This window comes from Hydractinia symbiolongicarpus, chromosome 15 (assembly GCF_029227915.1).
Source record: "Hydractinia symbiolongicarpus strain clone_291-10 chromosome 15, HSymV2.1, whole genome shotgun sequence".
Taxonomy (NCBI): Eukaryota; Metazoa; Cnidaria; class Hydrozoa; order Anthoathecata; family Hydractiniidae; genus Hydractinia; species Hydractinia symbiolongicarpus.
This window is the reverse complement of record NC_079889.1, coordinates 5,667,121-5,692,097: the sequence shown is the minus strand read 5'-3', so window position 1 is coordinate 5,692,097 and position 24,977 is coordinate 5,667,121. Positions and strand designations below refer to the sequence as shown.

General features: G+C 33.2%; 4 protein-coding genes across 4 annotated transcripts; 1 reads left to right on the top strand and 3 right to left on the bottom strand.

Annotated features, from left to right (window-relative positions):
• Positions 1–1,144: 1,144 nt before the first annotated feature.
• On the bottom strand, positions 1,145–5,230 carry LOC130628549 (uncharacterized). The gene is made up of 6 exons (XM_057441490.1): positions 5,088–5,230; positions 4,365–4,424; positions 4,147–4,185; positions 3,965–4,024; positions 3,791–3,838; positions 1,145–3,168 (listed from the first exon to the last, which is right to left on the bottom strand). Exon 6 carries the CDS (start codon positions 3,110–3,112, stop codon positions 1,712–1,714), a length of 1,401 nt encoding a protein of 466 aa, XP_057297473.1. The 5' UTR covers positions 3,113–3,168; positions 3,791–3,838; positions 3,965–4,024; positions 4,147–4,185; positions 4,365–4,424; positions 5,088–5,230; the 3' UTR covers positions 1,145–1,711.
• A 2,300-nt stretch (positions 5,231–7,530) lies between these two features.
• Positions 7,531–13,423, bottom strand: LOC130628655 (uncharacterized). Its single transcript, XM_057441638.1, has 16 exons — positions 13,419–13,423; positions 12,481–12,536; positions 12,068–12,153; positions 11,782–11,887; positions 11,548–11,698; positions 11,202–11,385; positions 11,074–11,130; positions 10,901–10,993; positions 10,560–10,631; positions 10,388–10,459; positions 10,237–10,308; positions 9,909–9,992; positions 9,710–9,754; positions 9,340–9,405; positions 9,188–9,253; positions 7,531–9,113 (listed from the first exon to the last, which is right to left on the bottom strand). Exons 1-16 carry the CDS (start codon positions 13,421–13,423, stop codon positions 8,478–8,480), a joined length of 1,851 nt encoding a protein of 616 aa, XP_057297621.1. The 3' UTR covers positions 7,531–8,477.
• Positions 13,424–15,074: 1,651 nt separating this feature from the next.
• LOC130628654 (uncharacterized) lies at positions 15,075–15,928 on the top strand. Its single transcript, XM_057441637.1, has 3 exons — positions 15,075–15,095; positions 15,316–15,592; positions 15,663–15,928. Exons 1-3 carry the CDS (start codon positions 15,075–15,077, stop codon positions 15,926–15,928), a joined length of 564 nt encoding a protein of 187 aa, XP_057297620.1.
• A 6,510-nt stretch (positions 15,929–22,438) lies between these two features.
• On the bottom strand, positions 22,439–24,392 carry LOC130629131 (uncharacterized). Its single transcript, XM_057442237.1, has 4 exons — positions 23,859–24,392; positions 23,222–23,501; positions 22,931–23,068; positions 22,439–22,639 (listed from the first exon to the last, which is right to left on the bottom strand). Exons 2-4 carry the CDS (start codon positions 23,457–23,459, stop codon positions 22,470–22,472), a joined length of 546 nt encoding a protein of 181 aa, XP_057298220.1. The 5' UTR covers positions 23,460–23,501; positions 23,859–24,392; the 3' UTR covers positions 22,439–22,469.
• Positions 24,393–24,977: the final 585 nt, after the last annotated feature.

Below are 24,977 nucleotides of genomic sequence, written 5' to 3'. Positions count from 1 at the left end.
AAGACAGATGTGTTGCACATAACATTATTGCGCGCAAGAAGATCGGTGCTACGGAAACATAAAAAACGTCCGGGCTGGGCAAATTCGTGGGTTTATCCATGGGCTGTGGACTTATATGAATTTATTTTGTTTACATACGGAAAATCTGCACCATTTTTACTAATTACCATCCCTACGTAAGCGGTGCTTGCCAGAACAGCAGTTAATGTATTAGTTTTAGAACATTGTATGTAGCTATATCGACTCCTACAGTTTATTTTGCTAACATTATGACAATTACTTCAGAGTAACATCTTTGGTACTACCTACGAATGTCCTGTGGGAGAACATCTTTCTCTATACTGTATCTAAGAATAGTTTGATATGTTGGTTAATACACGCCATAATAGACACTGTAATGTTAAATGTGTTTTATTTAGTCAGAGACGCCGTGAATAGTAGTTTCTAAGGCAGAACAATATGTTAATGCTGGAAAAAGGTAAGTTCCTTACAGAAATGTTCATATAAACACAAACGTTTACTTAAATTATTATTTCTAACGGAATAATTATGGGGAACATTTGTTAATACAATGTTGAAAATTAATAACAATATATCGTTTTGCAACATACAGTTAGATATTCATTAGTTAAAAATAGCTCTGAAAGCGTATTACACGAAAGAGGTGTATGAGAGGATGGTAAATTAAGAAAATGGTCAGAAACATTTTGTTGGTGGGAATTGATTTGGTGGGAAAATAAATTTCACTTTTTGATTATATTTTTTTATTGCTACTTTCTATATGCATGCTGGGAAATATACTAATGTTCTAACTAGCATTGTCCTTTGCAAATTTCTTTTTCTCAGTGCGAACTTTCATCACTATTGTGGTTACACCGTATTTTTCGATCAAATCTTTCACAACTCTGTCAGCTTTGCTTGCACTGCGAATATCTGCCTCCTTAATTAATTTACTTCCTGTTATCAGGTCTCCAAATTTTCCCCAAATTGATTGGTTATCTTCGCTGGAAAACTTCACCCTATCTTTTCTAGTTCCAAACAAGGATGAAGTCGTTTCACACGTCGAAATCGATGTATTGTCGCTGATCAGAGCTTCATTATCGTTAAAAGGGGCTTCTGGTTCGTGCGCTGTTAATTCTAAATGTTTAATTTTCTATTTTAATTATGTACATTTTTAAAGTTATCCGTTTTAATTTTCCTTTTAAAAGCTATTTAGAACAGGGTTGTATGTAAATGTGTATTATTTAAGTATAACTGAGTTATTGACGCAACACCTTTTCATTTTATTTTAACCATATATGAAAAGCAACTTCAACGCCTCACTCACAAAATATTAAAGGTATATTGACGGAGAACAACATGATTAGCAATGTGAAGTTAATACACCCCAAGAGTCCTTCGCCTGTTACCCCAGTACGGCAGTTTGTCATTATTATTTTGGAAAAGCAAAATCTAGTGACTACAGTGACTGGACACTTTTTCTAAAAGCAGAATATATTTTTTACAAGATTAAGTCTCCAAGTGCCACGCGAGACAACGCAGCGAAACTTGTAAATTACATTTGTTTTGAAAATATGATTTTTGGGGGAAGGAAATGGTTAATAGTAGTCACTTTCTTTTTTAAAAGTCTAAGTTTTTTAAAAAACGTAAAGCTTACAGGGGAATTATAACGTAATGTGCAGAAAGAATGGGATAATAATAAATTGCGTAATCAGGTTAAAATTTTAATAAGAAAACTAAAAATCAATTTGTGAAAACGTATTAAAATGCTATGTCTCAAATTATTACCTTTATCTCTAACTTCATCGTTATTCTGTCTCTTCGTCTTCGACATGATGAAATAACGAATTTTATCTCGTAGCTGTAGTGAGGTAAGATTAAAAAAGCTCGGATGTAATGTTGACTTTTCTTTCACGACAGTCAGAGTGATTTTACCATCACTTATCTCCTTTGCAAAATGCACTTTAATGGCATCCTCTAGAGACACATCAACGTTATTCCCAGTTTGGCGTAGAACAGATCTCAGCTCCCTACTTGTTTCTGCGGCATTTTTTGACTTTTCTTGCAGAAAGTACGACCGTCTGGCTGTTGCCTTGGAGTGGCACATTAAATTTGCCAACTGTTGCTCCAACTCTGGCCTCAAAGAATGAGTTTTAGTGACACACGTCTTGCGGACTAGTGTTGCATTAAGACGTGGTCGCAGCAAACTCCTTCCCACTGCTTTATTCCAAAATGAGTTCAACTGGCCTGTGGCCATTGAAGAAGACATTTTATTTCCGCTCCAGCTGGTAAAAAACGGGTTGTTGGCAGAACCTTTTTCGTCGTCTAGGCCTTCTAGCCTATTTCGGAAATGTTGAAAGAATATCGATGATTCTTTATATAGATTTGCAGTGAAGCAAATTGTCGCTGGTCCCGACGTCGCTATTGTTTTGTGGTTAAAAACACTTACAATATATACTCCATTTTCCATTTTTCCCGTCATGAACTCTTTGGTTGTCATGTTAGCCAAAGCACCGGTCCTTGACGCGTTATCCAAGCAGAGATAAGTTAAGATATAATCTCGAACAGAGGTAAATTGCTTGAATGTTGGAACTTTACCAGTGGCCAACACTTCCTTGATATTCCTGCGACAATTGGATACGTGTGTTGAATTATCGAAGGTGTTGACCTCTTCAGCTGTTATGAGCTGATCTAACTGCTCCAAATCTTTCATCCATTTGTCACTTTTGGCCTTCTTTCTATACTCCACAATCCAGTTTTCCATGATAACTATCATGCTTGGACAGTCCTTAACGAAATCTTTGAAAAGCACAGGTGTGTCACACAAAATATACTTGTAAAAATGACATAGAGAATGGAGATAACTTTTTATAGTTCCAGCTTTTCTCCGTTTTTCAAAATTCAGTAACCATTGATTCCTGATCTTCATGCGGTCAAAAAGAACGGATAATTCGTATGAATCTTGGCTGGTGTCCTTTAAAATCAGTTGCACTTGTCTGGAATGTTGTTTCGCAGCACGTTTATTTTTTCGCTTACCATCAGGGCTAACCAACCACAATTCAAATTTGTCAAAATGTGACTCATTCCTCCATGGTGTAATTATAATATCCATATTCTCATCCTCCTCATCTTCATCCTCACTTCCATCCAAATCTTCAATTCTACATTCTAGAAGGAAAAAAACTTTTAAATGATGATTTTCCTCAGGGAGATAAATTAAATTCTTTACACTAAGCTATTGAAAGGCTAAAATAATATAATACTATGCATTTTTTACTAAGAAAATCCTTATGGTTCAACAGATGCAAGTATTATCAAGTTACTTACGCGACATGTCTTTGCGGAAAATTTATAGGTAAAAAATTCCTTTAAATACTAAATAATTTCTTGTAAATAAAAATTAACAAAATAATTTTTTTTAGAATATCCTGCTACTTACAAACAATTAGAAAATGTTCTTATTACGGACTGTTTTTTCTTTGAATCCTTTTAGGTTAAAAATTCTGCTCACTGTTTAAGTTCAAGTTTCTTAAGCATAAATTTTAAGTTGAACAAAAGTGGCAAATTTCTTTAAAAAATTAAATCCTGTTTAATGCTGGATAGAAACAAGTTTAATGAGAAAAGTTACGCAAAAATCATGTACAGAGAATAAAGTCGATATTTTCTTCATAACTTGCACGCTTCAATATATGTTCATATCAAATGCTCATATCTTAGGAGCAAAATTTTTACGCAGCGTTGTTACAAAAGAGGAGGGATTTTTTCGGTAAACAAGTCAAACCTTACATACCTAGTGAATCGTTTTTGCTTGTTATTGGCAATTTACTACGGACAGGTTCTATAAATAAACAAATTAAAAGTAGAGTACGTCACAAGAAATACATTAAAGGTCTTCTGTTATCAAAAGAAAACTGTAGTTTTTAATGGTTGTTTATAAGACAGGTCATAGAATGAAAAATAATACCTTGTCCTTGTTTTTCTTCGAAACGGACAGATAAAGGCTCAATCGTCGTTATGGAAGGAGCTGAGATGAGATAAAGACGATTTATTGACAATTATTGTGATATCATAACAGAAAGGATGAATTAAACAATCAAGAGTGCCATGACGACTTCTTATCAAATATGCACTTAAAGCTAAACATACCTAGTGTCTCATTGAAAATTGGGAAATTTGAGTCAGGTTCTATAAATTAACCGAATAAATTGTAAATAAGCAGCAAAATTTTGTTTTTAACGGTTTAAAGTGCTAAAAAAGCGCTAACTGGGACAGAAAACATCTTTTCTTTTTTGTATTTGAGAGAAATTAGGATAGTTTTGTGAAACGGACATGCGCTTTCGCAGAAATTAGGATAATGGTTATACCTATTTCTTCCGTTTCTTCTAAATCGACAGATAAAGGACCAACACTTGCTATGGAGGGAGCTAAGATGAGACAAGGAATCGTATATTATTAACAGTGAAAGTAATAAAATAGCGAATCAACGAAACAAGCAGCAACCAATCACCCTAGAATTATTTTTTTTTATAAGCGCCTCCCTCATTTAAGCGCCCCATGTAACAAGTATTGTTCCCTCTAAAAGAAAGAGGCGCTCAATAGAATTTTTTTTCAGATTCGTATCAACCAAAACAAAAAACAAAAAAACTCGTAAATGATCTTAAAAAAAATCTTCTTATTAAAAAAGTTACAGCTTAATTTTCTGGGAATTTTAACTGCCATGTAAAACTTTTAACGTAGTATTTCTTCTTTTCGCCCCAACAAAAGAAAGAATGAACTTAACTGGTTATTCATATTCGAATCACTAGAATCTTTGAAATGTTATAAGGGTCTCCTTGTTTTAAATACACACCCCTGTGATAATCTCCCTCCCCTAAAAACTGGAAAATTATACTTGCCTTGGGCAACTATGAAAATTCACATTTTAGAGCTTAGACGGTGACGTGTTTCAGTGAAAATCTGCTTTTTTTTAAATTTCGCGATTGAAAGTAGCCTTGTTTTGGAAAAATGAATGAATGAGTGAATGAAATAATAAATGAATGAAGAGATCGTTTATTTGTAATAGTTAGTTATAAAACATACAAACCTACCTCTAGAAATCGTGGAAGAAGATTTTCGATGCTTAACCAAAACAGTTTCTTCTTGTCTTTCGCCTAGTGTACATAAAAATAGTTTTCTAAGCAAATTATCACCCTAATTTTTATTAATTATTACACCCCCACGGCGGGTAAAAACGGTCCAAGAAATGCTTATCAAAAGCGTCCGCGTTTTTCGGCCCGTAGGTTTTTAAAAACGGTCGAGGACCGTAAGTATTATATCTTTGGTACATGGTACCATACTTTTATCTGGTATGTGTTTTAAACGTGTCTGATGGTTTTACGAGCGCTAGAATTTGAAAGTCGAATAAATTTTCTTTCGATCGAATATAAACATGCTTATGTTGAACATCGTGGAATGTCTTTTTAGCTGTCTTGAAATAGTGCCTCTTTCAATTTTACCCTTCCAGTAACAAACTTTGTTGGGTATAGAATAGTATTAAATGGTATTATTTTTCTATTTGAAGGCATTAAAACGCAAGTTGTAAGACGAATCTTCAATTCTGTTGTTTTACATTTTTTAATTTTGAAGTTTTTTTGGTAAATAAAAGCAACGGAAGTATGGGAAAATTGTAGTAAGCTACGTATGGCAGTCTCAGGAATTAAGAAATGGCGGCCATTTTTAAATTGTTTCTTTTTTATTATATTCTGTAAACTAAGGTGTGTTAATGGTCTATCTGGCTATGTCCTATGAGTATAAGTATATTTTAGGTCTCATATAGCCGACTTCTCAATTTTTCACAATATATACAAGAAACCCATCCATATAAAAAAAATTAAAACTTGTCTTTAAAGCTAGCTAGCTAGCTAAATATTTTGTGGATGTGTTGTCCCATTGTATAGCTATAGCTAGCTATGCTTTATTCTGACTAAATTTTCTCATGTATTAATTTTTTCGCAAGTTTTCATTCATCCACAAGTAACAAGGAAAAATTTAGGGTTTTTAGGCAAAATAGATGCGTTAAACCGTAGCTAGCTAGAGTTCTGTGTATAGATGAGCGAATGTTTACAAAGTTCTGTATATGTACGCGCATTCTTACAGGCAATAAAAGAAATCGAAGTTAAATGCAAAGGAAATAGTGCAACGAAACGTAGTAACTTGACATCTTATATATCTAAAGTTTTGAAAGGTAGACAAGAAGAAGTCCCCTTGGTTGGCCATTATATTGATAAAGCAAAAGGCGAACCTCTTCATCTGAAGAACAATGTCGTCAAAGAGCACTTCATGAAGTTATTCAATCTATGTTTGGCAACTGCTCCATTGAATTCCTACAAAGCATTTAAAGATATACCTTCCTCACATGCTTTAATTAAATTTGTTAATTTTATACGTTCAGCAATGGGATGTAATTTTTTGTCGAAAAAAATTATCCGGTGGTTTAATGAAAGCAGTTCTAAGAATGAAAGTAGTTTCACTTTTCGTTTTCGTGGAAAGGAGAGTAAAGCCTTTCTTTGTCATTTCCCAGAATTAAATTTACTTATTTTAAATGAATTGAAGAGTGAACAAATGAAAATAAGGCTGCATCAAATCCATTTTCAGTTCATATGTTTGCGAAAAATTATTTCACTATCAGTACGTGTAGAGAATTTCAATTTGGAACTTTTAAAAGATTTAAAGAAGCAATGTAAACTACTTTTCAAGTCAAGCTGTTGGTATGATGTAAGCGTCTCACCCAGTTTATGGACTTTATGTAACTGCATACCTTTCCATGCTGAAAGTACTTTGCTGTGCTACGGTTTCGGAATTGGATGTAATAGTATGGAAGGGCGGGAGCAAAAGCACCAGATGATTGTAAAGTATTCTAACAATACCACTTTCCAATGTCGCTGGCCAAGAATTTTCCGTCACGAGTACATACAATTGTTGCATCTGAGAGAAAACGGTTACGATAAGTTGCACTATGTTTCAAGAGGATCTGATTACATACCAGAGAGAGATATGTGTTGTGAACATTGCTTGCTGCTTGTTAGAAATAACTTGAAATGCCAACTATGTGAGAGTGCTTTCATGAAAAAGGTTTTTTCTGATTTAGAAATTTAGACACCGTTTTTTGTTTAAAAGTTCAGTATGTTGATAGTTCGTGTTAGATGTATATTTTCCTTATTTCCTTATTCTGCTATATACTTTTTGTTTGCATAACATTTGCAATGTATATTTGTGAATCAGTGAGATAGTGTCTTTCGCAAGAGTATGAATATTAATTTTCCCAATTAGAAAGCTCAAAGAAATCAATTTTTTAATATAAATGTGTGTGAATTAATGTTTTGTCAGAACATTTGGTACATAAATGTTTACGACGTAATCATATAGAAAGTATGGTGACTATTACAGCATAAAATTTATAATATTTACATCAAAGAATATGTATTTTATACAAATATATTTTATTTTTATGAGCATGGCAATGCCAAATTTTCTCTTGCAAAAGAAAACAAATTCTAGATCATCATCATTTTTTTCTGTGAATAGATGTTATAAAACACTAGCTATATGATAGTTTATATTTTATTAAAAAAAAGTTTTCATAGTTCATATGTTTTATTTAAACAGAGTTGTTGTGTTATTATTTGCTTCATATTGAGATACAATGTGTCACAAAAGTAGTTTTTGTTGTTTGACTGTCCTGTGTGTTCTGGCAGCTAGCTAGCTGTGCTGCCTCCATCCCATCTTCTTTTTATTTTTTATTATATGCAATAATGAGTAACGGTAGCTACGAAAGCCATAAAATAACAATAATTTATCCATTTTTTACTCGTTATATACCAAATCAAAACTTTAAACACTTGCAGCAACCTTTCAGTGTGTTTAGCCAGGTAGCCATTTTTATTTTTCTACAAATCTCTCCATCGCGCTGCTGTTGTACCTGCTATTGTGAAAACCTAGGTTGCAATTGAAGGAGTGTCGAATTGCGGCGCAAACTCCATGTAACAATCCTTGACAAAATAGCCAGGCCGTTTGAAAAATACGAGTTAAGCATTTTCACACGGGAAATAGCCCGCCGTGCCCAGATCTGTATTGAGGGTTTTGGGTGTATATTGATTTCGTTATTAAAGTCATTGTTCAACTCACTAGGTCATAAAGATTTTTAGATTCAAAGCGCAAAAAAACATTTGCATAATGTCACATGAGAATAAATTTTTCCGACTTTATAACATCTTTGCTTAACCTAGTCTTTTAACAGCGCACTTTTGAAAGTAATCTTGTTTGATTCACCTGTTTTTTAATCGTAAATAAAATGTGATTTGAGAAGTATGTTGTTTTTAACAGGGAATTAATCAACAGGTTAATATTTTAATTCCAGTGCGTCTCACTTTAAGAAGAAAGAAATTATTACGGCATCCAATATCAAACATTTATTTTTTGAACAGGCACACAATCGTATGTCAACAAAATCTGCAATTAACAAAGTTAATAATTTTCTTACTAGTTCTACGCTTTCTTTCTTCTCGCCTACGTTCCGCAATATTTCTAACCTTTCTCGAAAACCAATCTTCATCGCTGCTATCATTGGAATTCACAGGCGACATATTTTCAGCAACGTTGAGGTACTTCATTCCACCATTCCTCATGATCTTGTTTTCCTCTTCCCGTTCGCTACTTTCGCTGCAACTACTTGTCGCGCTATCTTCGCTTAAACCATTTTTAGGTGTAAATTCCTCGAAAGCAATGGCCTCTTTCAGAGCAGCCTTAAATTTTTTGTTATCTTTAATTTTGTGTGTTTCTCTCAAATGATTTTCTATTCGAACAACCACTTTTGAGCAGCCCAGAATGGGACAAATCTTTTTCCGGTAAAATCGAGGTTTGGTTTTCCTTTGCTCGTTGGCTAATCTTTTTCTCTCGTTATTTGAACTGATTCCGCTTTTATAACTTTTGGCATTCTCTTCCGTTATCTGATGTACTCGAACAAGATGAACCACTAAATCAGTCTTGTCTTGAAAGCAGACTGGACAAGTGCACACTTTTCGTTTTCGTTTCTGTGGAAAAGTGCTCCTCAAAGATTTTTCCCATAGATTGAAAGTCTAAATAAAATTTTAACAACTATTAATTTCGGTAGGTACCTAATGTTAACCATAAACAAAGGTGAATTGCTTACTTTTTTGGCTTCAGCTACATTTCCACTCCGAATCAACTGACACAATCTTTCTGTGACGTTCAAATCCTTCAATAAGTATATTTTTCAGAAATACTTAGTAAATGTTACAAGATTTGTCAAAAAATAAGTCGGAAAAGTTATTACTGTAATACCTTTTCATCACAGTTTTCTTTTCGCTTCACACGTTTCATAGGTGGCATTTCTGGTAGCGGGTTATCCTAAAAATGGGTATATTGTCAGTGTAAATTATTTGCCGATCTTGAATTAAATCTACATTTTAATTATTTTGTAAAATTGAAACAAAACAAATGCTTGTCATTTCCTTGTGTCATATTATGGTATTTTGTTATTTATTTCTACGAAAATAGCATAGGATATATTTCCAATCGCTTTTAGAACATTTCCTCTTATAACGACGTTCCTTTAAATAAAATAAGATCGTAAAATCGTAAAATAAAATAAAGTAAAGAGCCTAAATCGATAAAATCAGATAGTTTTACAGAAGATCCTAAGTAAACATACACGTAAGCGTCTAACTTCTAATGTTAATTCATCGACATCAGCAAACTAAAAGTAAACACGTATTGCTACTATAACTATAGCATTCTGTTACCACTGATAGTCATTTTGGCATTTGTAAAGAGTGTTAGGCAACTTGTCAGTCCAAAATGCTCATATAAAAAACTTCCTTAAGTGCTGATTAAGCAGTAAGGTACGTTACCTTTTCCTGACCATCGGTAGGATTAAAAATTTCATTTACAATTTCCGCCGCATTGTATTCTTGAGTTGGCAATACTTCCACTTTCTACAGGCACAGAGAGTAAAAATAACAAGCTCAAGAAAATGTATAAAATGCCCTACAAGAATACTAAATAATGAAGGAATTAATAAACAAATAAACTTGTTTTTACTCTTCCATGTCTAGCAAGTAACAGTCAAAATATATTAATACATTGCAATTATACATGCACTTACATTTTAGCTTCGGTTAAGAAAACTGGTAATGTAATTAGAAAGCCAGTTTAAAATGAGAAATGTTTAAAACTAACCATATCTAGAACTGGTTTTGAGCTCTCAGTTGTATCGTTAATGCTTCCCTCACCTGTCGCCTGTCTTTTATCCTACAGGAGCAAATTTTTGGAATGAACAGCGTGTTATTATTGCGATATCAATATAGATTTAGAAATATTAAAAACTAACTGTATTTGAAAATTCCCTTGCGCTCTCAACTGTATTTTCCCCGCCTTTGTCAACTGTCTCTTGTCTTCTACCCTACGAAAGTAATACAATTCATAGTATAAAGGCTATTTTACCAAAGATTGCGTGTTATAATTGCGAAATCGATATATAATGGAAAATAATAAAAACTAACTGTATTTGAAAATTCGTTCACGCTCTCAACTATATTCTCCCCGCCATCGTCAACTGTCTTCTGTTTTCTAGCCTGCAGAAGTAAAATAATTCATAGTATAAGGGCTATTTTACGTGTTATAATGAACTTGAGATATTTTCAGCCTTGTGATTTTGTTAAAATTTCTTAAGATTCTGGACTTTCAAGACTAAATTTCATATATTGGGCATTAGCTAAGTTTAAAAGTTTTTTTGGTAAATCTATTTTGAGTATCTAAGCAGAACGTATACTTTAACAAGATTCAAAATCTTATGATACCAATTTTCATTATGTAGATAAAGTGCCCAATTATCAAATAGTACCTTATTCTGTGGATCCACATCAATAAATGTTAATCCATCTTTTATGTATAGACTTCTTGCCAGTGCAAAGTCAACGTCACAATCACTGTTTTTCTAAAAGGTTGTGTCAAATGTGGAATGGTTATTATTTTAAAATTAATCACATTTCGTGCACATCTAAATAATATAATTACCTTCTTATTCTTTTCCTTTAGTTTACTTAAAGTGTATTTTACCTTGGACCTCTTATCCTATAAAAAGACAGTATTCAATGTAGGCACGCATAGGCTTGATGCATTAACATAAAGAGAAATTCACAAACCTTTCTCCACCAAAGACCGCTAGCTCCATACGAGTATCGCAACTCCTCACCAGGGCAAATGTCTTTTAGTGCAAATAAGCACAAGTGCAGGCGTCCATTTAACAAAACACTTTTCATTGCAGAGTTGGGAAACTTTGAATCGTTGACGTATTTTCCTAACCTTTCTTCGTGTGTTGCATCAATGCTATAACATAAAAGTCAGATGTTACATCAACAATCTTACGTACTTGTTTAAGTTTACACATTTTATATTCGAAATGAATCACTTTGTGTGCTTTTGTAGGTAAGAAAATATTTTTTGAGAAAATATTCTGTCTGAAAGAAAAAGTAACGGTAGGTGACTTACCATTTATTTTTATAAAAAAATAGGAACGATCCTATGTCATCTGGATAAGTTTTCATCAACTCATCACCTTCCTCTTCTGTTAGCAAAGTACCAGGGTACTCCAACAAGAAATCATTCTTCTGGAAGTTAATCGTCGCAAAAATTCCATAACCTACACGAGATCGATAGACTCAAAAATAGACCTACAAATAAACGAGCGACTGAACAAACGACTGCACGAACGACTATTCTTACCAATGTAGTCATCGATGTAACATTTTTCAAATCCAGGAGGATCGGCTCCGAGCTCGCAAAAGATTTTTGCTACCTCTTCTCCAGTTTTTTTTCTTGATTTTTGTGGCTTAAGATAAGATGTTCATTGTTAGACTATTTTATGGTTACATTTAAATAAAACAACGGTTTGTAAGAAGCGGATATTTTCAACATCACCATCAAAATTTACTAAGGAATTGATTTTTCGAATACGTTAACTGATATAATAGCTTTTGTGAGCATGGCAAACCACTCTTCGTATAAATACTAGGCGTTCGTTGGTTGGGTGATAGCTTTTTGAAGACTCAAGTATTGTTTGTTTTACACAAACTCGTCCCCAGCGCCTTTTCTCTCCTATTAGTAAAAAAGAGACAAAAGGCACTGGTACGAGTTTGCGTTTTACAGTTACTATAATCTTCTTAGTACCAAATAACTTCTTATACAAATACATTGCCTTCTATTTCATTCATCTTCGCTGAAACTCTACAATCTCTAGTTTAAATTTTTTAGTTCTATATCAACTAAATAACTCACCTCTCTTGATCTGATTCCTGAACTCATTTTCGTGTTCTGACTTTAAATTAACTATTTTTTCTGACTATTGTTTATAACCTGCTTTTTAAAAATATTTATACACTAAATGTTGTACATTATTTTACAGGAATGTGTAATGTGTCAAACCTTGCTCGACTAAATAAACACTGACACGACAACATATATACAAACTGAAAGCTGCCCTAATTAAAAGCCATACATCACACTTACGTCTTTGACGTAGCTTATAAGTTGTTTCTTAGTAAAAACTTACACGTTCTTATTAAAACTGGTTAAATTATTTACCCTAATTCCTCGGTTGAGCACTATACTGGGGCCATTATTAAAGGTAAATAGTGTATTGAGCCTTATAATCGCCTCATTCAGGGAAAAGAAAGTTATTCAAATATTTTGACAATGATTTTAACAATGATAAAACAAACCATAGAGATATTTTAATGATATTTCTATGATAAAACTAAAAATGTACTTCGGTTAGTTTAAAAAACATTTTACTGAATACAAAGTTCTGCAGTGTTTTTTACTCCTGAAATTCTCCTGTCAATTAAATTAAGAATTTCATTCACTTCAGAATTTCCATATATGTTTACTTTGCGTGCCCCTGTTTAAAACTATTGGGTCCAGGGTTTTTTAACATACTACTCCCCCTCCCTCCTTTCACAACTTTTGATAGGCTTTTTCTTTAAATTCAATCAAACTTGGCACACTTATACTACGTCAGGACAGGAACGAATTTCTGACGTTATTTAACATATTTTGCATAATTCGCGTGAAAAAGGATAATATTTCATCCTTACCCTTATAAAATGATTTCAAAGAAATTTAAAGGGTAGTTTTACATATTGATCATACAGCATAGCAAAAAAGAGTTATAAAAAAAACCCGGCAGGGGGTTCGGCATCCGTCCCCATCCCCTGGACCAAGTAGGGTTACAGCCTGAGATTTAAGTAAACACACTTGCAATTTTAGAGAAAACATAGGTTCTTTGTTTGGGCTAATGAAAACAAGTCTAAGAAGAAAGTTTGTGATACATTCGCACAAAAAAATTTCTTTGATCTACGTACAGCATACGCACTCACATGAAAACAGGCCCGAAGAGAAAATTTTGAAAGCTGGGGGGTAAAACAGTACATAAGTATTTAGTATATAAGGATACCCCAGTATGGTTGTTGCTGAGGAAGAAGAAAATATTGTCAATTTTACTCCAAATTCTATAATTTCGCTTTCAGGTTTCAGGTACAAAGGTACAAAAATTATACTGGTAACGTCTTTTTGATGGATGATCTCAAGGAGCATAGCTCATTTTCACGTTTGCGCAGCATGTTTTGCGCTTTGACACAGAGGCGCGTAAAAAGGTTTTCTTGTCTCGCACCAAAAAAGTAGGTTGGAGGGAGTATTATGATCTTGTGATTTACAAATAAAAATAGGCAGGAGCAATAGCTTGTGTGCAGGTCAAAAGTATCAAATACTTCAGGTCAAATTCTTTTATATTTCGTTTTTATGGTTATTTATTTGTAACAGCTTAGAGTACTGCCGAAGATAGATATTTTCAAGTTACGTCGGCGGATCGTTCTTAATGCGTTAAATTTAATATATGATTTTCAAGTTACTTTTAAAAGTGACATCATAAAAATTTTAATGGTTCTAGAAGGTTCGAATATTTGGAGGGCAAAATCAAAATCAAATCAATCTCCCATTTATATATTTTTAGCATAAAAAGAAGAAAAACTAGTTAGACAAGTTGATGGAAAAAATCTGGTCTACTTGAAACGTTAAACACATTATTATATAACGGTGTTTGTACTCCATCAAAATATTAAAGGGTTATGTGGGAAGAAAGATCTCCTTGAAGATATTTTATTTAAAAATAAAAAAATCGACATTCTCTCCTCGAGTGAAACATTTGTTGCTAACGACGAGTTGTTTGACACAGAAATCCGAGGGTTCGACTTCGTGCATAAGAGTCGTACAACTGGAATGGGACAAAGAGTGGGTGCATATATCAAGCAAGGTGTTCCATATGTGAGAAGAAGAGAAAAAAGGATATTGAAATTTTATGGCTCTTGGGAGATATAAATTGTTTTTCTTATAAGAATCGATCACAAAGAGATAAAAGATATATTCACTACCTTTAGTTTCAAACAATTAATTACACAACCAACGAAAATAACCGAAAATAGTGCAACTTTAACAGACGTTGTACTATCAAATTCTCCGAACACCATTTCACATGGTAAAACGCTTTCATCCAGTCTAAGCGATCACGACACGGTCAACTGTATCAGAAAGAAATTTGTTACAAAATTCGCTCCAAAGAAATTAACGAGTCGAAATTACAAACATTATAATTCAGAAACAGTCTAGATGAGTTAGGGACAATACAACACGCAATTTATTACGAAAAGCAAGAAAGTCAGGTTAAGATTGCGACGTCGGTCTATTAACGGAAGAAAAACTACGTAAATATTCTGATCAAAAAAGCCGAGATAGAATACTGTAAAAATCAACTCCAAGACAATATTTCAAGTTTGAAACTTTCTGGATATGCTTGAAAAATCTCTTTCCTGCGAAGGCAAAAAGGACTATATCAAACGCTAAACGGAACCGAGACCGCAAATAAAAAGAAATTGCAAATGGGTTCTGCTTGTTTTTCCACAGATAATCGAGAAATGTATTCATCAACAACTTTCAAAATACATGGAATCAAATAATCTTTTGTCATGAAAGCAATTTTGGGTTCCGTAAGCATAGATCAACTGAAACGGCTGCAACTTTGTTCTTGGATGACATTCACAAAGCAATGAATAAATCACAACTAACTGGCGCCATTTTTTATCGATCTTAGCATGGCTTTCGATACAATAATTCATAGCGCCATTCTAAATAAACTACCGAATTATGGCATTCTCGATCATAAAAAAGAATCTTTTACAGATTACTTAACCGTTTAACCGTTGGCAGCACGTTTCCTACAACATCACCCTATCTTCGAGTCAACCCGTATTTTATGGTGTCCCTCAAGGATTAATACTGGATCCGCTGCTTTTTTTACTCTATTTTAACGAGACTGAAAAGCAACTCGAGAACTGCGAAATTATGATGTATGCCACGGTCATTAACTTTCATCACAACAATATATTTTCAATCGAACATGCACTCACCAAAGACTTAAAGAATTTATCTGACTGGTTAGAAGAAAATGAACTCATCTTGAACCTTAAACAAGAAAAAAACAGAGGTCATACTTTTTGGGACACAGTCACGACTTACAAGACAAAACCAAAACATCAGCATTATGTATCGCTCAGATAAAATTAACAATACAGAAAGATACCAGTATCTAGGAGTCAACCTGGATCCACCACTGACTATGGTTGATCATTTCAACTCTGTATGCAGGAGAGTATCTGGGAGACTTCGAATGTTACGTAAAATTAGATCTCATCTATCAGCTACCGCAGCACTGCGTATCTATCAGGCTATGATCGTACCGAACGCAACATATTGTTCACTTACAAATTACTTCCACCAGCCATACAGAATGCATATGCTCGAGTTACTAGATAGCACATAGTATCATCCGACACGACACTCACATTACAACAATTCATAATTATCAGATGCGAAAGCTCTGTACCACCGTGCATGAATGTTTAATAGGCGACGTTCCTATGTTTGAAGAGTATTTTAAGGTGATATGTCACAACATCGGGACAAGGAACAATCACCACCTTCTTCGGGTCCCAATAGTTAAGCTTGAATCGACAAAAATCAATGCTGCACTAAACTATAATAAACTTCAACTTGATATACGTTCAGAAATTGACACAAAGGACTACTGCCAAGTTAAGGTTTTATTCTGTATGAATTAAAATTTGAGTTTTTTGGAATGTTTATATACCTATCAGTTGAGTATGTCATTTGTGCTATGTGCTTTCTCTTTTTTCTGTGGTCCTCTTTTTTGTTTGTGATTTCTAATATTTTAATTGTGTTTATAATGTACATATAATAAAGAATGTTTTTAACTTTTCATATTTATTAACAAACAGGACTTTATAGAAAAAACAGTTTATTTTTAACTGATATTTAGAACCTGTAAAATATTATTGAAATAAATTAAATAAATTAAAAACAGTATATTATTTCATTTTAACCCAATTTTTTGACCTGCGTAAGTATTTGAGGGTAGCATAACGTGCATGCTATCCATGAAATCTGACAGAGTTATACCTCGGCACATTTGACGTCAGCATTCTTTGTGTGTCGTCTTGAGAAATTTTTAGGTCAGGTAAAATATTATTACCTATCAAAACGGTGTTAGAGACCGTTCTGTATAATACTTGGCTATTTTGCTATAATTTTCTGTTGGTAATATACAATGGTGTATAACATCATCTATTTTTACACATAGTGAATCCTGATAAATATTATATCTCGCATTAGAAGCGTAAAAACCAGGGAAGACAGAATTCGCAATCGAGAAAGCATTTTAGATATCAAAATTTAAATTTGCCGCAGGCACATTATGACCCCCGCCCATGATAAATAGAGTTAATAAAGAATAAAAGTTAGAATAAATAAAGTTTTAAATTTTTCAAATATCTTTGTTGCTTCATCCAACTTTAAAACGCTCTATAAAAAGAGGACAGCCTCAGAGAGCACTTTTTTCCTGCTATTTTATCATTTAAGGCTGGTTATTACTTACAAGTCGTTTCATTCTTAAAAAAATTTGGAGCCCCGCGTTGCTTGAAAGATGCTGATAAAAAATTTTTTATTTCAGTGCATTAAAAAACCCTTTTTCTCTCACTCGAGTAAGACAGCTTAAACTTTCCCCAACAATATTCTTTCGTTGGCCATTAAAAGGCTACCACCTTATATTTTGCGCAAAAAAACTGAAGATTTAATTATCGATGTTCGGATGTAAAACTATGGAGGTGTGGAGAAAGAGGAGAGCAATTAATTAAAAAAAGAAAAGGAAACATTGTTGTAGTGCAGCCTTGAAGGAAAAGTTGTGAAATAAGTTAAGTTTTTAACATTTTTGATCTAAACAGAGCGCTTATGTGATAAAAGCGCTTAATCAACGCATCTTAGTAACAAAAAAAGAACGAATAAGAAATATTTTTCGGTAGCACCTCCCTAATGCAAGAATTTGTCTGTCGTATTTAAAATGTGACGCATTGTAAAAAAATCCTTGTTTTAGTTAAGTTTAAATCCCTAACGTTCTTAATACTTTTATATTTGACACGTTGTAACAATTTGTGTAGAAACTTGGTATATATGCAATCCTGTTAGAAAGGAATATTTAAACGATTTATCAGTTTGATCAACGTGTGCAACGCAACATAAGATAAAAAACACCTACAAAAAATTTAAATAATTATGTTTATTTGTTGAAGAAAGCTGTTATATTGTGGCGACCTTATTATATTAAAATCTAATCATACAAAAAATATGCAATATCAAGCGTGTTCATAATTAGCTGTAGTTTATCGATTATGGTTATGTTGTTTAAATAATATAATGGCAAGCGATATTTCGTATATGTGTGCATGTAAGCGTCAGGAAGTGTGTACCGGAATTCATTTTGTATTCATTGTATATCATCATCAGCATGCGGTCGTTGCTATCAAGAATATTTTTCATCTGTAATCTACAGGAATGTAACAAAGTTAAAATTTATCAAACAAATGTTTTATATCTTTGTGATCATCGAAAAATTTATTCATATACTTTAAAAAGACAATCCAAATTATTGCATTACGATAAGTAATTTTACCTATATAACACGCCAAATATTTCAAAGCTGAGAAAAATGATAAATAAGCTTAACAATCTGATTAGTAGAGTTGAAAAATGTATATGTACATACTTTGGAACAATTGACTTCCCCACAAATGCCACATAATCAAACTGTCATTAATCCTGTTGCCATTTTCTTGCTCCTGGTACACTTTATTTACTTTATCTAAATGACAGAACTAAACTTAAAAAACGCATTGTAATAGGAAATCCATTTACAGTGATAAATATTTCGAATTTAAAATTCTATGGATTGTGTTGTCAGGAGTTTCATATTTGAGACAACTATCTGGTTTTTTGAGAAAGCTTCAAAACCTATTGCATTGTGGAGTGTTTACAAGGTTCGTTAAAATGCACTGAATGCATTGATAAACTTTCTACCAGCATTTTTTTCCTTAATACTTTTAACCGAAATGAAAAATAAAATAATGAAAAATGATTTGTAAAAAAAAAATATACAGAATACATAATCAAGAATTTCATTTTTAGAAAAATAATTTCTTGAATCGAACTTTACAAAAGACTTAGTATAGACTCAGTATAGACCACACACTCAATTATTAATAACAAACCTGCAACTTAAATTCTTACAGCCTAATTGGTCAAGGAAAGCAAGCAGAATTCTGTTATATCATATCTGTTAATATGATATGCACTCACAATTGCTCTCCACATTGGAATGTGGATATAAAGGATGTACACCAACCACAATCTAGGAAATTAAGATCTTAAAATAATTGGGTGTCACAACCATGACTCTGCTGCTTATATGGTGGCATAATGTATATATACATCTTTCATGTCTTATATTCCTTTACTGCAGCTAGATACCATATTAAGACAAACTTATTATTAATTTGAATGTTCGTTGCAAAAAATATAAAAACAATCAGACATACATGGAATATGTGGTACAAACAGTATTTTGCCGTGTAAACCCATTTACGTCATTGAAAACATTTCGTTGCATCAAATTATTTATATAACTTTCATTCATTATTTTTTATTTGACGTGTAAACTACACAAACAGACAATCTTCTGTACAACAATAGCTACCCATTATACAGAATTTATCACAATGACCGCAATCCGGGTAATTCTCACTTGACGCATCAGCTGGTTTTCTTAAGAATTATGCCCAAATACGTTTACAACAAGTATATATCTTTTAGAAACCAAAAAAAACCCAGCGTGTTGTCACTCTATGGCAAACAAAAATAATAAAGAGAAAAAGAAACATCTAATCAGTTACACATAAAAGATAAATGTAATATATATAGCTAGCTACATATAGCTATAACACTTAGCCTAAGGGGCCTTCGAAAAAAATTTTCGGCCCCGTTAGCAGGATATCGCCGCTAAGATTCAGAGACCCTCCCCCTCTTTTAGTGGATTTCCGTCTGTGAAATACACACATTCGGATAAATTCTTGGAAGGCTCAGGGGCGTGTTTTGTAGATAAAAGTTATCGGAATTGATGAAAATAGGAATTATGCTCACGAACAACGAAGAATGTTCAGGCCACAAACTATTTTTTAAAATTTCTCAATCGTTAGCGGATTTCTTTTTCAAGCTTCAGACCCCCTCCCCCCTTAGCGGTGATATCCCGCTAAGGGGGCCCGAAAAAATTTTTCGAAGGCCCCTAAGTATGGTAGCTTTGCACTTTGAAATTTAGAGATTATATATAGCTATGTTGAGAGGCCATGTTCATTTTTTCAACAATTATTTCCTCATGCAACTTATTATGTATATACTATTTCTAGTTTTCAAGGATGTTGTATAATAGAAAATCACAACTTTGAACTTTCATCTTTACGATAGCTAGCTAGCTATACATAAACTGCTAACATAGATAACTAGCTAGCTAGCTAACTAGTTGAATATCAAAATAAAAGTCTATGATATTGTACATATTCTTAGCATGTTAACAAAAAGATTAATAAAGAAGCAAAAATATAATCAACACAGAACAAGAAACAATCCTACACCTCTGTAAACTTTCACTAACCAATATTCACTGTTTGTAATAACCTCGATATCCTCCGTTTGTTATTATTGTCTTGATTGCTTTGTACCACGGGAGCACTAAATATGAACATCGGGAGCACTGCTCCCGATATGCAAAATCGACAATTTGCATTTCGGGAGCATTGCTCCCTGGATGCAAAATGAAATTTGAATTTCGGGAGCAAAATTGTTACAGGGAGCAGGCAATTTGAATTTCGGGAGCAATGCTCCCTGGATTCAAAACTAAATTTGAATCCAGGGAGCAAAATTGTTACATAGGGAGCAAATAATTTGAAAATCAGGAGCATGAATATTTCTATCTATCTATCTATCTATCTATCTATCTATCTATCTATCTATCTATCTATCTATCTATCTATCTATCTATCTATCTATCTATCTATCTATCTATCTATCTATCTATCTATCTATCTATCTATCTATCTATCTATCTATCTATCTATCTATCTATCTATCTATTTAAGAGGTGACAAAACTAGGAAGGGAACGGTGGTGAAAAATGATCTGGACTTTGATCTAAAGCAATTTGATTCGCAACATGGTTTTCGTTTTTATTTTCACCATCCACTTCTTTCGGCATCGTCTGCGCTTTTTGATGTACCTAAAACTGTTTGACGGTGAATATATATACGCACTGTAGATTGTCGCTAGAGAAGGAGGGGGTCCGTTGGCTAGACATGTTTTGTTAGTTGCTATACACCACTAAGTATATGTGGGTGCAAGTGGTGGTATGAAAATACTAAATATATGCCTATGAAAGGTATATTTCTAGTTTTTATAAATAAAGGCTGGGTATATATGGGGTGGAGGATGGCTAGCTGGCTAGGTATTGCTGTGGGAGTGTGAATAGTGTCAAAATACCCACAATATTGAAGTAGAATATATATATTCTATTATAACGTCAGTAGAAGTTGTTAAAGATTGATATGAAAAGCTTCCCGAGTCATTTGGGTCATTATTTAATTCGTCAATAAAATTCTGAATTTCTTTCTCAGAAAGCGAATAATTTCTGGAAGCCATATTTTCTTATAAAGTTTAATCGCCTGCACACGGCACTTTTAGGCACACAAACGCTTAAGATTAGGTTTTCTTAAACAGGAATTTACCGTTCTGTCCGAAAATGTGCGCAGATGAGACCGTACAAGGTTTTTTCTATTATGACGTAGTCTAAAGGTTAAGCAAATATCACTGAAAATATATGCCGAACAATACATCTTTGAATAGTCAATTTAATTATTACTGACATTCATCATTTGAGGCATAATATTTTATTGTCATGTTACAGACACTATTCGTACTAAGTTTTATGAACCAACGCAGGAAAGTTATAGGGGTAGGGTATCTTCAACCCTCCTTGGCTCAACACTTGCTGCTCCCTATACCATTGCATGAATAGGGTCAATCATAAATGACACCAGGAAGATGGTTTAGTACAGGCAAACCATGTCGCACATCTGTGTGGAGTGTAGTTGTGCGCCTTCTTTTTAGCGTTATGTCGTTTCAAAAAATAACTTGCTCACTTGCTTGAAATATTAAACTTTTTTTGCCCAAGTGATAGATTTTTAAGTAATAGGTGTATCTACCTAACCCAATTTGACGATCAGTTTCTGGAGTAAGATAGAACAACCCAAACTTTAGCTTACAAAAAATCCAATAATGTTTGCTGATACCAAAGTGAATGATAACTTTAATAAGGCAGTACAAATAAGCTAGCTAGCTGGTTGGCTGGCTAAGGCTGCTTCTCACAATGTTGCATGTAGCCAAAATCAAAAACAAAATTTGAAGCTCCAACATCCAACTGCTTTATTTCAAAATGGCTTAGTCGTCGGTATCGCCGTTGTCCGATGCAGTCTTCGGATTAGTTTTGGTTCATTTACCACACCGCGAAATATTTGTAATGTTTTGACGAAACCGCCGCGAACCGCTATTTTCTGTGAAAGCTAGACGTAGATTCACGTACTTGTTTCTGAATATTTTGGACCTGAACATTTTAGATTTTGCATTACAAACTGACAGACGGATGATAACTATTATTAAAAAGATGCTGTGTTTTATAGACGAATTTGCTGTAGCAAATAGTGATTAATAGCATATAGTGATCCCACTTTGTATATACGCTACGGTATTTGCTATTATTTTATGGACTAATACATATATAAGACCTTGTGGTCTTCACATCTCGCAATATCTTAAAAATTGAGGGAAGCTCTTTTGGGAAATTAAAATTAAGTAATCATTACAAAATAAGTGTATATTTAGCCGATGGCGTATTTCAAGTAATGTTAATTTTACATGACCGATTTCGGTGTTCTTGATAAAACAGTGAGCAGGCTTGCGAAGAAGTACAATGACACACTCAACCAAGCACATATGTACGAGAATCCAAAAAGCAGAAATGTTTTGATATGAGTTGGATTTTGATCTGTGTATATGGATAAAGCGGACATTAATATTGCTCCTGTAAAAAAAGATAAGAAAATTACATAATTGGAAGAAGTTGAACACGCTGTTTTTATAATTCAGATTATTCTAAAATCTTATTAGTTTTTTAATAAATATAAAGGTCGTTGGTTACTATCTGAAGTTCATTTTCGGCGGCTGAAAATCTAGACAATGCAAATTTTTAATTATAAAAATCTTAAAGCTCACGAAAAGATCAGACAACATACACCGTACAGAATATGGTTTTCAATATATATGCTCCTGTTTTTTTGCTTTGCGTAAATCCAACTCTGTTACCAAAACTTACCTGACGTAAATGACAACATTGAAACAATATCACTTAAAATTCGACCCAGTAATACTTTCATAATGAGAGTTACAGCTATAGTCAATATACCAGAACTGATGGATATATAAATCAAAACACGAACAGCTGTTACCCAGTCTACAAAATATAATTTAAAAAAGACCAAAATAACTAGAGACAACAACAACGCAAACAAAAAACAACAAAAAGATTATTAAAAAAACAACAACAACAACAAAAGCAGAAAAGACCACGACAAAATAAACAATAACAATAAAATCTGTCTCCTACGATTGTCCATCTTCCAATCTTGCAAAGTTTTGCACTGCAGTGGAACGACATTAGGAATATGGAAGCAACCTTTATATAAACCTTTCCAGAAATACACAAATGACTTGGGCAGGTCTGATATTGTTTTTACTGGACTTGCCATTTCAAACCAATGGTTAGTTGTGATCGCCACACATGTCAAAATTATGGCAAAAATGATTGATACAATACTGAGAACTTGTTTAAGGTGTTTTCCCATAGCAACTTAGTTGCTTCCACGGTTAGCAACAACTCTTTTTGTCTAAATTAAAGAAAAAGAATTAAAAAGAACTTCTGTACTGCCTCCTTTCCCAATATTCTACAAAATGATCAATTTGTGTTTTTCCTCTCTATCTTTTTTGTTAAGGCCGCAGTAACTGCCAAAAGATTTTTGCCATTAAGAAAGAAAACAAAATTCGGCTCAACTGAAAATTCAATCTACTTTTTAAACTACAACAATGTTACAAGGTCTTAATATCTTCCAAAATGCCAACACAATTTTGTTGGCGATAATTAACATGGCGACAAATATATTCGATCAGTATTTAATGCTTCATCTTTTTTATTCCTTGATAAAGCAATGTAATTGATAGACCCTATCTGGATATACAAGTTATACCTTTGTACTTCGCTTTTTATCGAAAAGAAATTCTCCCTTCAGTTCTGTGAAGTTATTATCATATATATTCCTCAGGAAGTGTAAAAAAGCAAAAGATTTCTTAAATGTGCTGTTAGAAATGAAAAATAAGAAATAAAACAAACAAATGAGAAGTTTAGTTGGTGTTAAAAACTTATAAAATATTAAGTTACTAACTGTTGAATGAAATATCACTTGTTGAAGAAAAGATATAAAAGTCATGAAAATCTTTATTGCTAACATGAAAAATTCCCAGAACGCTTAGCGAAATAAAATTTATTATTTGGCTTGTTCTTCTATCACTTCCTCGAATCCTTGCTCTTCTCTGGGTTGCATTTGATTCCTTGCCATTCTTTTCTCTGGGTTGAATACTAAAAAATAACCAAATACGCTTAGAAGATTTACCTGGAAAAACCCAAACTAAATTTATTAAAAAAAAAAGAAAAAGAATAACGACTCTTTGGTGAAATTTTTCTTAACGACGTTTCGACGTACGATCGTACGTACGGTCGTACGTCGTTAAGAAATAATACTTTAAATATCATTACACACTCAACCAATTGTTTTAATTTACTTTCTTGTATTTTTTTACATTTTACTTTTTTTTACATTTGACTTATGCTCTACATTTACCACAGCTTTTTAATTTGACAGAAAATAGATGAAATATTTAAAATTTTTCACCAAAATTTTGAAGTCAGAAAGTTTCGAAATTTGCAAAAACGCTTTACCTGACAGACTTTCTTTAAAAAATTGAAATAGTTAACCTATTCCATCCTTATTCCATCTCTATTCCATTGCAAATTTGGCATACAACGCTGGGTATCCCAGCACAATAATGTTACTTTTCTTGGGAGTTATTCTCCGCAGGTTTGCACGCGTTTGGCACGCGTTTTTCGTAACAAGCTTCATCATAGTATTCCTCGTTTTGTATTTAGTTTCAGCTGCAGACTTAAAAATTTCTGTCAGTGCATCACATTCCTACGTACCTAGGCTGTGGCTTTGTTTATCAGTGGGCACTGATAAACAACTATGAAGAACTCTGACCTTCTGATATAAAAGTAAGGACAATTTAAGGTCAGAATGTGAGACTTATTTATC

What these genes read in the sequence shown, in the direction of transcription:
- LOC130628654 (XM_057441637.1), top strand. Translation starts at nt 15,075, where the DNA reads ATGAAAGCAATTTTGGGTTCC. An exon ending in TGAAAGCAATTTTGGGTTCC is followed by an intron (nt 15,096 to 15,315) that starts GTAAGCATAGAT and finishes AACCGTTGGCAG; the next exon opens with CACGTTTCCTACAACATCAC. An exon ending in TAAACAAGAAAAAAACAGAG is followed by an intron (nt 15,593 to 15,662) that starts GTCATACTTTTT and finishes TGTATCGCTCAG; the next exon opens with ATAAAATTAACAATACAGAA.
- LOC130629131 (XM_057442237.1), bottom strand. Translation starts at nt 23,459, where the DNA reads ATGGGAAAACACCTTAAACAAGTTCTCAGTATTGTATCAATCATTTTT. An exon ending in AGATTGGAAGATGGACAATC is followed by an intron (nt 23,069 to 23,221) that starts GTAGGAGACAGA and finishes TATATTTTGTAG; the next exon opens with ACTGGGTAACAGCTGTTCGT. An exon ending in AATGTTGTCATTTACGTCAG is followed by an intron (nt 22,640 to 22,930) that starts GTAAGTTTTGGT and finishes CTTTTTTTACAG; the next exon opens with GAGCAATATTAATGTCCGCT.
- LOC130628549 (XM_057441490.1), bottom strand. Translation starts at nt 3,112, where the DNA reads ATGGATATTATAATTACACCATGGAGGAATGAGTCACATTTTGACAAA.
- LOC130628655 (XM_057441638.1), bottom strand. An exon ending in TGAACGAATTTTCAAATACA is followed by an intron (nt 10,460 to 10,559) that starts GTTAGTTTTTAT and finishes TTACTTTCGTAG; the next exon opens with GGTAGAAGACAAGAGACAGT. An exon ending in TAGAAGTTAGACGCTTACGT is followed by an intron (nt 9,406 to 9,709) that starts GTATGTTTACTT and finishes ACCCATTTTTAG; the next exon opens with GATAACCCGCTACCAGAAAT.